General features: G+C 41.5%; 1 protein-coding gene across 6 annotated transcripts in view; it reads left to right on the forward strand.

The window, feature by feature from the left end:
- The window catches only part of CLC-F (chloride channel F), a 116,649-nt gene that overhangs the window by 58,975 nt on the left and 42,297 nt on the right, over positions 1 to 15,377 (forward strand). For all 6 annotated transcript variants that reach the window (XR_015691851.1, XR_015691850.1, XR_015691853.1 and 3 more), the window contains exons 4-5: positions 39 to 493; positions 578 to 682. Coding sequence is in view for 1 of the 6 variants with exons in the window: in XM_087684697.1 (XP_087540823.1) it covers positions 39 to 493; positions 578 to 682 (560 nt within the window). In the remaining 5 variants the exon portion in view is untranslated. The remainder of the gene's footprint in view (positions 1 to 38; positions 494 to 577; positions 683 to 15,377) is intronic.

Genomic DNA, 15,377 nt, shown 5'->3' on the forward strand with positions numbered 1-15,377 from the left:
CTCACTAATGTCGACTCTTCTCTGATAATGCTGTGCAGAGCTTCCACTATATTTAATGCTGGGAATGCTCTGTGGAGTTGTCAGTGTTATCTTCACTTGGCTGGTAGAATGGTTCACTAGTGTCTTTAGCTTTATCAAAGAACGAGTTGGTATTCCTGCAACTGTCACTCCAGCCTTGGGTGGCTTGGGAGTGGGATTGATTGCATTAAAGTACCCTGGAATCTTGTATTGGGGCTTTACAAATGTTGAAGAGATTTTGCATTCTGGAAAGACTGCATCTGCGCCTGGAAAAGGGCTGCTAGCTCAGCTGATCACTGCTAAAGTAGTGGCAACAGCTTTGTGCAAAGGTTCTGGACTGGTAGGTGGGATTTATGCTCCAAGTTTGATGATAGGATCAGCAGTTGGCTCAGTTTTTGGAGATTTAGCAGGTAGAGCCATTAATGCAGCTATTCCAGGCCATGCTGCAGTGGCACACCCTCAGGCCTACGCTTTGGTGGGTGATCTTGCTCATTGCATCTTTCTGATTGCAGATGTCCAATGTTTTGAGAACATAATTAATCACGTAGAGTTTTTTCAGGTTGGGATGGCAGCCACTCTAGCGTCTGTATGTTCTGTACCTCTGACATCTGTTTTACTGCTTTTTGAGTTGACAAAAGATTATCACATACTGCTTCCACTAATGGTAAGATTTCAAACCTGTTCTATTACAAAACCAGAAGGTTTCTTTTGAGCTTGCAGATTACAATTACGTTTTTGGCTCAAACTAGTGTGAATTAGTTAGCGTTGGGTTTTAAATGGAAAGCTTAAGGAAGTTCAAAATACTAGGGGGAAAGTAAAATATAACTAGTCTAATGGTTGACATCTGGCAAAACACTGAAAGAAATGTATGTTCATGTATGCAAGTGCCTGTTGCCATTTACAAATCTTTATGTGAACCTTGAGTATTAGCAAGGTATATGTAGACCTTCACAGTCTCAAACTTAAACAAAGGAAGAAAAAACTGTGAGCCAGCTTTGTGAGCCACAATGACCTACACCCATAGGAATTTGCACATTACTTAGGGACCTGAGGGGAGCATTTCTCTTGCACTTCTACCCTTATAGCTCCATTTCTAACATATCTCTTCAACATGGAACTAGTACAGGGTTTTCCGCACATGTGGAACGTGCCTGCACACCATTACCCCATTCACTGATCCTGTGACTCTGTGGATCCATGGAATTACAAGATGATCATGGCTGGGCATATCTTAGCTAAGATATAGGATCAACAAGTGGACTGGAGCTTGCTGACGAAGCAGCTAGATTGGCTAGGTTTTGCAACTATATCTGCAGACTTATCACATTTTCACCTTGAGGAGCTTGACTAAGCAAGCTAAGGCACTATGAGAGTGCGGAATAGAAGAAGAACACAAAGATGGTGTGAAAGGATAAGAAAAAAGACAGCAAGAATGTTATAGAAATCTGCACTGAATCTGGAAAGAATGCTGAATACAATGATGGACTAATCAGCTTAGGAGAGGTAGAGAGAGAGAGGTGTTGGTCCATTTTTTGATCAAAGAACAACAATTTGCTGTAGAAGACAGCCATCTAGGGGCCTCAATAGGCAGGGGACAGCAAGGAGTCACCTTCCAAGGGCTGGCATTAGCATTGCTGATCAGGTGACAGTATTTTGGCGGTGCTTGGTAGTAGGTGACTGCATTAAATGCAGTCTGGAGCAGGCAGCAGGTAAGAGTTTAGGGTTTTTGCGAAGAAAATGAGATTTCTCTCTCATCTTGGCTTTCTCTCACCTTTTCCAACCCATTCTTAGGAGATCTCAGCATTTCTCAACCATTTTGAGTAGATGCTATCAAATTTTGTGGACAGCAGAGAGATCTCTCCTCTAAACCCTAAATTTCTACAGAAATTAGTGTTTGATAGCCACGTTGAGACCCGTGCCAATTGGTGTCGGCATTGTACACTAAGTTCAGCATTTAAAATTTGTGTAATTGTTAGGGAATTTAGATGCTAGCCCATTCATTGTAATTTAGGGTAGCATTTCGCTAGTTGGTGGTTCCATTTGTGCAAGGCTTGGGTGAAAAATCAAGGGGAAATTGGCCCAAATTGATTGTTGATTGTTGCTACAGCAAAGAGGCTTTTTGGAACAGCAAAGGAGATTGTGAATCTCAGCTTGTACTCATTCCATTAGCAATTAAGTTAAAGAAATACCAAAAGGGGCGCTAGTTTTGGGGCCAATAGGGTATTCAATGTCCAAGATTATTAAGGTAATTTGTACATTTCAAGTTATATTAATTTGCTGATTGCTGTAGTTGAGTGCTTAATCGGGGAATTACCACCCTCTCCAAGGAAGAAGGTTGGTTTCAAGAATGGATATATATAGGCAAAATGCCCTAAATTTGACCAACCAGCTAGAAATGCCACTAAATGTGGTAGTTGGCTGTCCAAATCTGATTGACTAGCACCAACAGGGATTGATAAATGTTGACATGGCACCGAAAGTGACTGATAGGGGCATGTGGGCAGATCGGCAAGCTGCACAAGCCTATAAGTGCCTAGCAAAACTAAGAAATGCACATCTAAGTTGACTGAGAGAGAAATCCATGCTCTGAATAGAGTTGCCTCCATCGTCAAAGCACATGATAGGCATGTCAGTGTCAAAATGCAGCAAATGCAGAAGCATATGACGAGATTGAAATAAAATGAACACAAAGAGGAGAGAGAGAGAGAGAGAGAGAGAGAGAGAGAGAGAGAGAGAGAGAGAGAATAGAACATAGAAATTTGCAGTGATTACGAAAAAAAAAAGAAATTTGCAGTGAATGAAGGTTGAAACGAAGGAAGTAGGTATGTATAACGAGCTGTTGAGTGTATCTCTGCCGAATGATCTCTCCACCTAAAAAGACAAGTGAGAATGACCAAGGCAGATTTGCAAATAAATAGGTAATAAAAAAAATTTAAATGGTCAAGTTGGCCAATAAAAGATGACTGATTGTTGCAAGAATTGATCGTAGCAATAAAATAATAATAAATAATACTGTGAAAATGATTTGTATGCCACGTGGCATCCTATACAACCTGTATGGTTTGCTTGAATGCGGGGAATAGCTGGAAATGAATTGGCGACTTCATGGAATTGTCCCACCCAATCCAGGAAATGTAAAAATATGCCAGCGAGTACTAAATGAACAATAGTATACTTACTTTGCATGTCTAGGGGATGATTGGATCTCTAACATTTCTTCTTAGATCTTGGATGCAATATAAGGCTCAAGGATCTGGAGTGTTGTCGAAGAAAGGTCTAAGGAAGAGCCTTTGTAAACAAATTCTCCAAGTTGTTCTCCGTCTTGTAATACCCTACATGAATAGTCTAATCCAAGATCTTCTTCGGAATGAAATGTTACTATATCTCAATGTGCTTCAACCTAGCGTGGAATACAGGGTGCGTGCCAAAGCAATGTAACTCTCATTGTTGCAATGAGGTATAGTAGGACTTGTCTAAGGACAACCAAGCCCTCTTAACAACCTTCAAAGCTACACTATCTCACAGGTGGTAGAAGACGCCGCTCTGTACTTTGCCTTTGCATATGATTGGGCAATTGCGGGATGCTTCTTACTACTTGAAGAGATAGCACTAGCACCCAAAGTGAAGCAATATTCCCTTGTTGATCACTTGTGGTCAACATCTATAGCCTAGGTGAGTTCGTTTAGTCATGTAGACCAAAGGTGAAATCTCTTGTACTTGCTGGATAATAAATACTTAGGTCGGTGGTCCCCTCTTGAATCAATATGATTTGACTCACGAATCCATACAAGAAAATCTACATGAAAACACAAATCAATCTGAGGATTTAGGAGCCATATCAACGACCCAATCAATTGCTTATAGCGGGTAGCATTTGCCGTTGGTGAATCTACATGGGCCATAGCTTTCTGGTTGGGATCCATTGGAGTAGAGAGTTTTATAACCCTCCATCTCAAAAGTCATCAATATCTCTTGCAAATACTGCTGTTGGGAGATGAGAATTGCCCTTGGAGTCTGCCAAGTCTTATGACTTAGAAAGAAGTGGAGAAGACCCATATCCATTATCTTGAACATATCATGTAGTGCCTCCCTTGTCTGCTTGACCTTTTGGGCATGGTCACCTGTCAAAATGAGATCATCCAAATAAAGCATGAACAACGTGTGTCCGCTAGTTGAGGTGTGGACATACAATTGGGGATTAGTAGATAAATATCGATACTCTAACTTTCCTTGAAGGAACGTGTCTATCTTCTCGTTTCAGGCACATGGAGCGTGTTTGAGACCATAAAAGGCCTTCTTCAAGTTGTAAACTTTGCCATTGGTTGAGAAGAAGCCAAGAGGCTGCTGAACATAGATCTCCTCCTTCAAATCACCATTAAGAAAGATAGATTTTACATCAAAGTGATAAACCGATTGGCTAAGGCAACAATGGTAGCCATTCGAGCTGTAGGTGCAAAGGTATCATGGAAATCTAGTCTTGGTTATTGCACAAATTCTTTAGCGACGAGTTGCGTCCTGTGCTTATCCAAAGTGGCATCACTATGGTTCTTGGTCTTAAAGGCCCACTTGACTCCAATCACCCTCCTATGAACAGGCCATGGCACAAGATCCCAAGTGCCATTTTGCTCAAAAGCATTGACCTCCTACTTTGTAGTCTTCTTCCAATGTTGTGACTGCAAAGCCACCTTCATGGAGGTGTACTCCCTGTCTTGTATGGCACAAGGTATCAAACAATAGTTAGTAGAATCAAGCTCAGTGGAATGCGTCTTTTGCTTTGAGATCGCCATGGGCCATCTTATGCTTACCACTCCTTAGGAGTGCCCTTGATCCCTGAATCATAGAGTGTATCATGTGCCCAAGGAGAAGGAGGTTGATACTCCCCTTGCTGCTCAACCTCTGATGCTGAAGTCTTTGGAGTATCCATAGGTACCGACTCAATGGGTGAATCTAGTGGTGAATTAATCTCATCCACGAGTAATGGTGGAGCCTCAAGAGGCATAGGCAGTGGCTCAAGTGTCCAACTAAAACTTGAATCTCCAAGGATGGGATGGTCAACACCTCTCTCTATAGTTGGAAACTCCATGAATCGAACTTCTCAACTCGTGTATACCTCCTGTGAAACAAGCATAAAGCTCGTATCCTAGGGACTTCAAGCTTTCTTGTCCTCGAAGATCAACGAATCTTTGAAGTATGAGAATGCTTCAGACTTTAACTCCAAGAAATATACTGATGTCATTTTGCTAAAATTATCAACAATTAGCACAAACTCTAAACTCCCCTTAAGGGATTCTGTTCTAATTGGTCTACATCAGCTCATTGAAATAAGCTCCAAGGGCTTCTTCGCCCTATACGAAGCCATGTTGGGAATCACATATGTATGTTACTTGCTATGAATGCAAGACACACATGGCACGTGGCTCACTCCAATCTCTGGCAATCCACCCATAAAGTGACCACGAGTTGCCTTCCTAAGGTACTTGTAGTTGAGATGGTTGAACCAAGCATGTCATAGCTAGGGTTGAGTCTGTGAAGAAACAAGTAGAGAAGTAAAGGTTGATGAAGTTTGCATCTTGTAGACTCCGTTCTCCTTGTGACCAATGCAAAGAACTTGTCGAGAATCTCCATCAAGAACTCGGAAGCAATCCTTATTAAACTTGACCATAAGGCCAAGAGTACAAATCTTGCTCATTGAAAGAAGATGATATCCCAAACGCGGCACATAGAGAACCTCCAATGTGTAAACACCACTTTGTTCATGTGGAATTAGCTACATATGATCTTTGCCTTTGATAGGGATTGGACGATTGTCACTAATGAAAATTTTCCCATGCATCAGATGCATACAAGCAATACCATCTATAGGAGGAGTCATGTGCAAGAATTGCCACTATCTACAATCCACTCATGAAGATGTGGGGCCATCATTGTTGCATCAGTATCTGCCAGGGTCGAATCCTTAATCGCCCTCAAATGGAGAAAGCGGGCTGATGGAGGAGTAGGTGCTCCCGAGTCCTTGGTCTTGTTGTCTTTCTTCTTCTTCTTGTTTTCCTCCCCTTCTACTAAGAAGGTTGTCCTGTCAACGTCTTATCGTGGGAGTGTTTTGACCTTTGAGTTGTTCCTCTCGATCCATGACCATTGGAGCCAACTCGTCCCACTTAAGGGTATTTGTTTGCCCCAAAGCAATCAAGGTGGAATAAATGCACTAAATTGGGGCGCTAACTGTGAGAGAAGAGTTATTGCCATGTCCTCTAAGGTAATCACCTTCCTTATATTATGTACTTGCACTTGCAATTGCTGAAGCTTATTGACATGCTTGCACTTGCAATTGCTGAAGCTTATTGACATGCTTGCACATGGAAGCAGACTTGGACGGGTTTAACATCTACATCTATACCTGTAGAGACACCTGCTTCATAACAATCATCCGATTGTACAATTGATCCTATTCCAACCATATCTCTTGAGCATGGAAACACATTTCCCAAGGTAGGATACATATTAAACGGGCAAGAAACGTTTCTTACCTTTTCAAGGCATTTGTTATACATTTAACAAAAGATTAGTGGTTGGAAATTGATGTGTTGGCCCAAAAAAGAATGTCCTATCATGAAAGCACATTTTTCTCTTGTGAAAGTGCTTGAAAGTGGCGTTTTTTCCCCTTGAAATCATGCCTTGTACGTGAAACTTGGGATCCATGAATCATGGCAAGCTACGACCTTTCGAGTTCCTTCGTGATAGTCTTCATTTTACGAACTTACGAGGGACTTCTGATGGACGTTTAGCTATAAGATTAGCAACTCATATTGGTAATGCAACTAGCATAAGTACCGTTGCAGCTATGGATGAGGATTTACTTGAGAGCTCCAACTCTATCAATGAGAGTGATGAGAAAGAGAATGAGGAGATTGAGTACAGTGAGGACATTTAGCATGAGCCATGACTCATAAACATTCTCTAGGACTTGGGATTGAATTTTAGTAGTTTCCACGATCCATTTATGTATTGAATACTTGACAAGGTTCATGAGGCTTGAGACTTGTTAGTTCTACAATTCTATTCATGCTTGCTACTTTTATCCTTGCTCTAAAGTGGTATTTAATGTTTCCTTTTGAATATTACTGAGAGGGAGTATGAATAGATGCCTCATTTGAGTTGTCAAAGCCTTAAAACTGATGATGTTCGATGTCTCTAGAGATCTGTAAACACACAAGATCCATTGCATTTGGTTGTAGAAGAGCTAGAATGGAGAGAATAATCAGCTACACTCCAAAGAAAATAGTTGTAGATGTCCCACCTTTGTTGAAAGCACCCGTAAAACACAAAAAAATATGCAGCTTCTGCAGCAAAAACAGTAGGCTGAAGAAATCTGCACTGAATCTGGAAAGAATGCTGAATACAATGATTGACTGATCAGTCCCTGCACGCAGCCCAAAGTGTCATTGAGGGCACTGGATCAGGCTGGAAAATGATGACAGCAGTGGGGCTGGAGACTGTGTTGCCAGAGATGAAGAAGAATGCTAAAGCTGGAGTGCGCACTTGTAGAAGAAGGAAAAGAATGATCTGCCCCAAAGTGGGGAATGGCTATATATAGGTAAAACACCTAAATCTGGACAATCAGCCAAAAATGTCACTAAATCTAGCAGTCAGCCAGCCAAATCTGATCGACCAGCACCAATAGGGGCGGATAAATGCTGACATAGCACTAGATGTTGGGATATAAAGGCCCGGTAACCTCCGTGTATAGTACACGCACATTGTACATGTGAACGCACCCTTTATGTGCCCTAAGTATAAATACATTTTATTCTTTGTGTACCAACAAATTGTTGGTACACTCTTATCATCTCGTACTTTCACTCTGTTCACTGTCTCTCAAGCCGTCACTCACTCGTTCACTCCTGCTCGAGCTGCGTCCCTATCGCTTCCAACAACTGGTATCAGAGCCAAGACTCTGCACCCTTCCCAAGATTCAAGCGACAATTGCTGGGCTTGCAGTAGCAGGCGTGCAACAGCTGACGGCAGGCAGAAGACCTGACAGCTAGGCGACTGCAGGTCGAAGTGAAGGACCAGGGTGGACTAGGATCAGGCGAGGTGCTGAGCGTGTGTCGACCAGCAGGCAGTAGTCGTAGCGTGGAGTAGGCAGAGTCAGCGGGCACGACGATTTAGCAGGCAGGTACTAGACGACAGGTGCCGTGTCCAGCAGCGACCAGCGCGAGCAGGCAGGAGTTGATGCTAGTCGCTGGCAACAACGGGCGCGACACGCACGCAGGGACCAGGCAGGAGCCAACGCTACGCAACAGCTATGCGATCCGCTTGACCCCTTGACAACCCACGTCAGTTTTTTTTTTGGGTTAAAAATAATTTTTTTTCAATCACCATTTACTTCTTAGAGGTAGTTCACACATAGGAGGCATAGGTCTCAATTCTGTGCAAAATTGAGCCTAAAATTTGAGGCTTTTCCCAGATTTGGCATCATTCATGCTTGTCAGTGACTTTTGGGTCAAAAATTATAGATGTCGTGAGCGGTGACCTCAATTAAATTGGGGATTTTGCCAATTTTGTCAAAATTTTGCATTTTTTGGGTAAAATTTCCTGACATTGGATTCCAAAAATTTGGGGCTTTTCATGTATTGGCAAAGCTTTACTCAGCTGGGTCAGATTGATTGACATTAATGCAAATTTGGACTTGAAATTTTTAGGATTTGCGTAGAATTTGGTAAATTTCTGCATCTTTTGCCCATTCGTTGACTGGTTCATGTATAAACAGCAGAAATTTACTTCTGGTTGAGAAAAACAACAGAGTATTTTGTGGTTCAGCTTGTGCTTCCGCAGATTAGTGCATTTACTCTTGTGTTCATGATAAAATGGCTGCAATTTCTTCCAATTGAAACATCAAGAGTTTGATGGAGATTAAATGGTTTGATGGTCATGGATTTGACCTTTGGAAAGACCGTATGTAGGGCATTTTGTTCCTGAAGGATTGCAAGGATGCTTTGTAGGAAGATAAACCCACACTAATGTCTAATGCAGATTGGGCCAGAGTGAATAAGAAGGCTGTGGCTTACATAAAGATGGGTGTCATTGATGACATTCTGACAGACATTAAGAGTTTAGACACAGGTTATGCAATATGGGAGAAGCCGAAAACTACTTATGAGATCACCACACCTGTTAATCAGGTGCATTTAATGCACAAGTTGGTGAATATATGACTAGATGAGTCAAAGCCTGTAGCTGAGCACTTGAGTGCATTTACAGGTATTCTAAATCAGCTCAAAGATGCAAACTTGGACTTTGATGATAAGTTGAGGGCGATCTTTTTGATCATGACACTGGTTGACTCTTGGGAAACTTTGGTGGTTTCACTCAACAATAACCCCAATCTCTCATATGATGGGGTGAGGGGTTCTATCTTGAATGAAGAAATTAGATGTATGTCTAGTGGAGAAGGCAACAACTAAGCTTATAATGTAAGAGGCAGGGCTGAAAAGAAAAATGCAAATGCAGGATATAGAAATAGGAGCAAGAGCAAAGGAAAGGATAATAGTGACATTACTTGCTATCACTGTGGTTGGAAGGGCCACAAGAAACCTGATTGCAGATATTATAAGAAGGAACAAGAGAGAAAGAAGAATGTAGGAGATAAAAAGGAGGAGGAAGAAAAGACAGATGCATCGAAGACAACTGAAGGCAAAGAGAAGGCCAATGTGGCCTCTAGCATGGTCATAGAAGAGCTTTCAGATACAGAGACTGATGTATTATGTGCAGTTGATTATGATGCCCTTTTATGTCACATGGAGGATATGCAGATTACCAAGGTTGATGCGGTTGATGCACTCTTGTTAGTTGAAGATGGTGTTACTCAGACTTGGATTGTAGACTCTGGTGCCTCTTTCCATGTAACTCCTTGCTTGGAGTGTTTTGCTATGTTGAATGTAGGCAGTTATGGAAAGGTGTACCTTGGAAATAATCATGCTTGTAGCATTGATGGGATTGGCACCGTACACTTGTCTTTAGACAATGGTCAAGAGCTTGTGTTGAAAGATGTCAGATATGTGCCTGGCATTAAAAAGAGTTTATTGTTTGTTGGTCAGCTTGACTTGCATGGCTACACCACACTGTTTGGTGGTGGTTTGTGGAAAGTGAAAAAGGGTTCCATGCTGATTGCAAAAGGAACCAAGAAGGGCACATTGTATTGTTTACACTATAAAGCCTTGAATGGCAAGTTTCTTGTAGTTGCTGAAATTTGCAGCCACTTGGAGTTATGACATAAGAGATTAGGCCATATGAGCCAAAAAGGACTTGATGTCCTTACCTCTCTGAAGAGGGTTGATGGAAAAGGCTCTTGATTTTTGTAATGAGTGTCAGTTTGGAAAGCAAATAAAAAATTCATTTTACTCTGGTGTCTCACGTAAGTCCAATGTCTTGGACTTAGTGCATTCTGATGTATGTAGTATGCCCATGAAATTGTTGGGTGGTGCTGCATATTTTATCTCCTTTATTGATGACTGTTCCAAGAAGATATGGGTGTATTTGCTGAAAAAGAAAAGTGAAGTGTTTGCTGTTTTTAAAACTTTTCATGCATTTGTGACCAGTCAGACAGGTAGAAAGCTAAAATGCTTGAGAATTGATAATGGGGGTGAGTTCACATCGACTGAATTCAAGTCCCTTTGTGACTTGCATGGTATTAAGAGGAAGCTTACAACCCCTTACAACCCTTCTTCAAATGGGGTGGCTGAAAGATATAACAGGACTTTATGTGAAAGAGTGCGGTGCATGCTGTCCACTGCTAATCTCCCTCATGCATTTTGGGGAGAGGCACTCAAAACTGCGGTTCACATTTGCAACCGCTCTCCAAACAGGTCCTTAAATAATGGCATCCCTGAGGAGGTTTGGTCTGGCAAATCGGCCTTATATGACCATTTACACATATTTGGTTGTGATGCTTTTGTGCATGTTAGGGATGAGCTGAGGAATAAACTTGACCCAAAATCCATCAAAGGCATTTTCATGGGCTATGGTGATGAGGGTGAATTTGGCTACAGAGTGTGGTTACCTTAGTCCAAGAAAATTATTCGCAGCCCTAATGTTGTGTTTAATGAAACAAAATATGAGCCTCAAGGTACTATACCATAGGCTGAAACTGATGATCAGCCGGTTACTTTTGAGGCAGATGATGATGGACAGCAAATAGAAGCACAAGGAGGTCATGGATAGCTAGATAGGCTTGCTGATTATGAAAATGCAGGTGCTGGAAATGAAAATGAAGGTGTTGTACAGCATGAACAGCATGCTGAAAATGGTTTACAGCAGCAAATGAATACTGAAAATAATATACCTCCTGATGTATACCCAATTCCTGAAAATGTTGATCATTGGGTATGCAGGTCTATATGCGTAAGAAGGCAACCACATAGGTTTGACCCCTCCTTGCATTATGTGATGCTTATAGATGAGGGTGAGCCTCTTACATACAAAGAGGCCAAGTCATGTGAGTTCAACAGTAAGTGGGAGCTAGCTATGCAGGAAGAGATTAAATCTCTATATGCAAATGATACTTGGGATCTTGTGTCATTGCCAAAGGAAAGGAAGCCACTTCCAAACAAATGGGTGTACAAAGTCAAGATAGTTGATGGGAAACCCAAGTACAAGGCAAGGCTAGTTGCCAAAGGCTATGCACAAAAGGAAGGGATTGACTTCCAAGAAGTCTTCTTACCTGTTGTGAAGATGACCACTTTATGTGTGTTTTTTGCTCTTATTGCTGTTTTGGATTTAGATCTGTATCAAATGGATGTAAAAACAGCTTTCTTGCATGGTGACATTGATGAGGACATCTACATGAAATAGCCCGAGGGCTTTGGAGTTCCTGGAAAAGAGCAGATGGTGTGTAAGCTAAAATGCAGTCTGTATGGGCTGAAGCAAGCACCACGGTAGTGGTACAAAAAGTTTGATACTTTTATGCTATCTCATGAGTTTACATGCAACCATGCAGATCATTGCTTGTACATGAAAAAGGATATAGATGGCAGCTCCATCATACTTGTTTTGTATGTGGATGATATGTTACTAGCTGGGAAAAGAAAGACTAGCTTGGATGCTCTCAAAAATCAGCTGAAATCAGCTTTTTCCATGAAAGATTTGGGAAATGTAGAGCATATTTTGGGCATGAGGATTTGTAGAGATAGAATGCAGAAATTGCTGTTTTTATCTCAAGAAAAGTACATTGGAAAGATACTGGACAGATTTAACATGGCTGAAGCTAAGTCTTTTGGGGTACCCTTACCTCCTTATCTCAAGCTTAGCAAAGCCAACAGCCCAAAAGATGACGTGGAAGCAAATGCTATGAAGGGAGTTTCTTATGCATCAGCTTGTGGCTCTCTTATGTATGCTATGGTTGCTACTTGTCCAGACATTGCTCATGCAGTGGGAGTTGTTAGTAGGTTTATGTTAAATCTTGGCAAAGCACATTGGGAGGCTCTCAAGTGTATTCTTCGATACCTTAAGGGTACACAAAGAAAAAGTATTTGCTATGGGCAGGATGCACTTAGTTTGCAGGGTTATTGTGATGCAGACATGGCAGGTGACTTGGACACAAATAGGTCCACCAATGGGTATGTCTTTATAGTTGCTGGTGGGGCTGTTTCTTGGTGTTCTAGGTTGCAGAATATTGTTGCATTGAGTACCACTGAAGCTGAATACATATCAGCTATTGAAGCTTCTAAGGAAGCTGTATGGTTGAGCAGACTTGTAGATGATCTCGGCATGTCTATGGGTACTGCAATTTTGGGATGTGATAGCCAGAGTGCTGTGTATCTGGCTAAGAATGCCATGTATCATTCACGCACAAAGCATATAGATGTGCGATATCACTTCATCAGATAGATTCTGGAAGATGGTCAAATCACATTGACCAAAATTAAAACACAAGATAACCTTGTAGATGGGAGGTTGTTGGGATATAAAGGCCCGGTAACCTCCATGTATAGTACACGCACATTGTACATGTGAACGCACCCTTTACGTGCCCTAAGTATAAATACATTTTATTCTTTGTGTACCAACACATTGTTGGTACACTCTTATCGTCTTGTACTTTCACTCTGCTCACACTCTCTCAAGCCGCCAGACTCACTTGTTCACTCCTGCTTGAGCTACGTCCCTATCGCTTCCAACACTAGAAGTGGCCAACATGGCACATGTGGCAGATTGCAGCTTGGCAAGGCTGCACAAGCTGATGGGTGCCTAGCAAAACTAAGAAATGTATATCTAAGTTAATTGAGAAAAGAAATTCATGTTTTGAATAGAGCTGCCTTCTCTGTCAAAGCACATGACAGACATGTTAGAGCTCCTAATGTCCCTGTCTGTTTGAGACTGAGGCTCATAGGAAGGAGACGATAGTGCATGGCAAACATGACCGCTAACAGGCACAAGCCCATAGACTACATGCTAATTGGGTTTCCACAATTCATTGATACAATGCCACATGATCAGCTTCTTCAAAGACTATAGATGCTTGATATCATCTCACAGATGATATGGGGGATAATTGCATTGTATGAGAGAGTAGTTTTGAGCTACTGAGTTTTGCCTTGTAAATTATTATATCTTTATGGCCTTTTTTTGGCTTATTAAATGGCCTCAAAAAAGACATTTTTCTTTTTTGTGTGACACTCTAGATGTTTTTGTGACATAAAACTTTTTTTGGCTCGTGTTCTATAAAAGGGACTCAGTGTGCACACCACTTTGCAATCCCTTGTGCCCATTTCATTTAGCTGCCACCTCTCGATCTTCATCACTGGTTGTCCACCTTGCCTTTGTGTTGCTACCAGGCACCTTTGCAGGTGCCACCCTTGCTGCCAGCATGTCACTGTAGCTGCTTGGGCTGCCGCCAGCCTGTTCATCTATTGCATTGATTGGCCCTTGAGTGCTTTCATTCATTACCCGCAAATCCAATCTATTGCTTAGATATTATTAGTGGTGGATTTGTTGCACCCAACATTTGTTCATGGAATACATCACTTTTCAATACTCTCCTTAGTTTGCTCACATGAGAGACATCAACTATTGGACAGACTTTGCTCGCTAAGCTCCCTACACATGTAATACGTTCTCTTTAATCATTCATTCATTACTCTCTTGTTCTTTCCTTGTGCTGTTCTTGTTTGAGCTCTTTGTGTTTTAGTTGTGTTCATCCACTCTGGAGTGCTTTCTCTATGCAAACCTAGTATATCTTCACATGGTATTAGAGCAAGTGCTCTTCTAAGAGTATCTTGTGTCTATTATGAAATCTTGTTTTGCATGAGCAACATGAATCTACCTCATAATGGCTTGGACTCCTTCATCTTTGGGTCCTTTGGTGTCTTTTTAGGTTACTCCTTCCATAGAGACCTTGATGAGACATTATTATGGTCTTGATGTCAAGGACAATACCTTATTATCTTTGACTTGTATTTCATCTAGGGACCATCCATCAAAGCCCAACTCATCTCTTTTCACATTCTTTCTTCACAAGGTGCTTTCTAATTGGAGTACTCAACCGACAAGATCGATCATCTCTTGTAGTGACGGGCGAGCGCGAGGATCGAGACACTCAGTGGCTGTTAGCAGCAGTGAGAGTGAGAGTGAGAGAGAGCAGAGTAGTGGAGAGAGTGAATACGATTTTTGGGTACAATGACGAGTGTACCACTTTAGGTTTATATATATATATATATATATATATATATATATATATATATATGAAAATACAAGTGCTAAGGGTGTGTTCACACCCGAGCACATTTAAAAGACATGAGGACCTTTATTTCCAACAATCTCCTACCTTAAGACAATGTGCCTTAAGAGGAGAAAAGAATCAACTAAGTCTAGGTATGTACAAAGCTGAAATACATGTATCTATCCAACTCCCATCATCAGTTTGCAATGAGCAAACCGGTGTGTTGGAAGACCCTTCGTGAGAAGGATTGCAGGATTATCATCTGTATGCATTTTAACAAGCTCAATGCTCTTGTTGTCAAGTACATCTCTAATGAAGTGGTACTTCACCTGTATATGCTTTGTCTTTGCATGAAAGACGGGATTGCATGCAAGCATGATAGCACTTTGACTATCACAATGGAGAACAGGTAACTTTGTAATGCCAAGCTCTCCCACCAGACGTGAAAGCCTTAAAGCCTCCTTGCATGCCTCAGTGGCAGCCACATACTCTGTCTTTGTAGTAGACAATGCAACACACTTTTGTAGCGTGGAGATCCAAGAGATTGCTCCTCCTGTGAAGGTAAACACATACCCAGAAGTGAACTTTTTGCAATCTGCATGACTAGCATAGTCTGCATCCGTAAAGCCAACGACAGATGCCTTCT

The sequence above is a fragment of the Lygodium microphyllum genome, chromosome 9 (genome assembly GCF_053477565.2).
Source record: "Lygodium microphyllum isolate KBCC chromosome 9, Lygodium_microphyllum_v1.1.10, whole genome shotgun sequence".
NCBI lineage: Eukaryota > Viridiplantae > Streptophyta > Polypodiopsida > Schizaeales > Lygodiaceae > Lygodium > Lygodium microphyllum.